This window comes from Penaeus monodon, chromosome 34, assembly GCF_015228065.2.
Source record: "Penaeus monodon isolate SGIC_2016 chromosome 34, NSTDA_Pmon_1, whole genome shotgun sequence".
NCBI lineage: Eukaryota > Metazoa > Arthropoda > Malacostraca > Decapoda > Penaeidae > Penaeus > Penaeus monodon.
In genome coordinates, this window is record NC_051419.1 from 14,112,374 (window position 1) to 14,114,370 (window position 1,997).

Genomic DNA, 1,997 nt, shown 5'->3' on the forward strand with positions numbered 1-1,997 from the left:
AAGTTTTCTCTTGGGGTGTTCTACGAAATCATCCTCGGAAAGTAGGGCGCCTCCATGCCGTATGAAACGAGGAACAGCTGATAACACAGCGCAGTATAAAACGCCCCCGGCAGCAATCTCCACACAACAATCCCTGCAATATCTGAGGTAAGAATAAGTCATAACCTTACTGGACGTTTACTTGCATCACCATTGATATAAGAAATCGAATGTTTCCCGAGCGGATGCGCGGATTTGTATAACCTTATTTGAAAGATTTTCTGGTCCATTTCAGAACCGTTCGTTTGTTTCCAAAGTGCAAGATGTTTCTTTCTTTGGCTTCTGCTTTTGCCTTATGTTCATTCATAGGTATGGTATGTGATTGTTGATAGATTTCAAAATTACACATTTACTCGGTGCAGCTTATGAAGAGAACTGTGTAAATACATATATTCTCATATACATTACATTCCTAGTAGGCAACTTTTACTTACAAACTCATATAATCATTTAACTGCAAATATGAATAGAATGCATAATGATTTGTTTTAAGTGTGTATCTAATGAAATCTTAAATTGGAGGTTCATCCGGCTAATCAAAGCAATCCCAACAGTTGCGTCAAACGGTGAACCCCTTTTGAGTTTTGCCAACTTCACTTCGGGAGACCAATACTGTCCTGAAGGTTACTCGCTGGTGGGAAGCCAGTGCCTCATATTCGTCACCTTCGCAGAGGAAAATCACAGGGAAGCGAAACAGACGTGTCACTCTCTCTCGGGGGAACTGTTGGCCATTACTACGCCTACGCAGTTTGTGCACGTTGTAAACCATATCTATGATTACGGTGAGGATCTCTGCTACTGTAAAAGTTGTGATTACTTTGCTCCTGTTGCACCATAGGATTTTAGGCCAAATTGTTTTTCATTCGACCTGTTTTCAATCTATCGTTCATTGATCTTCAGAGCTTTTCATAGTCTCGTCTCGTCTGTTCTCAAAGGTTACAGTGGACGACAATTCTGGTTGGATGGCTCGGACGCTGAGATGGAAGGCAACTGGGTGACTTCCTCTGGCCAAGCGGTCCCTCGAGGAACTCCCTTCTGGGCGGCCTTCCAAGATTTCCAACAGCCTGATAACGCCCACGGAAGAGAGCATTGTCTAGAGATGGAGTCTTCCGAGTTCTTCTATCTGAACGATGCAGTTTGCGAAGACAAAAGCAACTTCATATGCCAGTACAGTCCTCAAAGGCAAGGTAAAAGCACCTAACTCTACAAATTTTCATTCTTAACATAGTGAAACGCTCCCGTGTATTCTTTTTTCTTCTTCTTACAATGATCATTAACAATTTAAAACAGATGAGCGAGACTTAACCACTACCACTCAAGTTCCAAAGGCAGTTCACATGGAGGTCTATAGTAGCCAGTGCCCATTACTCTACGTGGAGGTCGGAGGCCTTTGCCTGATGTTCGTCACGTGGGCGGAGGAGACCTGGCACGAGGCTCAGCAGACATGTGGAGACTCGAGCGACCTCCTGGCCATCACTGATGCTGAAGTTTTAAGAGCTGTGTACCTCTACTTGCACAAAGAAAGTAGGTTAATGGATGGGCATTTGCTTTTGCATCACAATATTTTTTGGCGTGAAGTCATATTTACCATCATGAGATAGGTTATAGACTAAATTAAGTAGAGGTTCTTAGAGAATATATCTTCCTTTTCCTATTAACTCCAATTTATCTAACTATTGCATCTGCAATAACCAATTGCACTTTAGCCCCTTGGTGATTACAGTTTAATGTGTATTTATCAGATATAGCAGATCACAGTTTCTGGTTGGGTGGTTCTGATTCAAGTGAAGGAAATTGGGTCTACACCACAGGAGAGTCTATCCCAATGGGTAAGTTTACTCCTAGTCCTAACATTTTTTTCAGCTGCATATTCATTTTTCCACTTCAACACTTTCGTTCTATTAGCCCAATGCTGCTGGATAATCAGCAGTATTGTCTATTGGATGTCTACCGTTTTC

At 42.1% G+C, this 1,997-nt stretch overlaps 1 protein-coding gene across 1 annotated transcript in view; it reads left to right on the plus strand.

Moving 5' to 3' along the window:
• Positions 1–71: 71 nt before the first annotated feature.
• LOC119594609 (macrophage mannose receptor 1-like) overlaps positions 72–1,997 on the plus strand; it is a gene marked incomplete at its 5' end in the record, with an annotated part of 2,730 nt that continues 804 nt past the window's right edge. Inside the window, 6 exon segments of the mRNA XM_037943660.1 lie at positions 72–147; positions 275–348; positions 594–821; positions 975–1,226; positions 1,330–1,563; positions 1,782–1,868. Of these exon segments, the coding sequence (XP_037799588.1) occupies positions 72–147; positions 275–348; positions 594–821; positions 975–1,226; positions 1,330–1,563; positions 1,782–1,868 (951 nt within the window).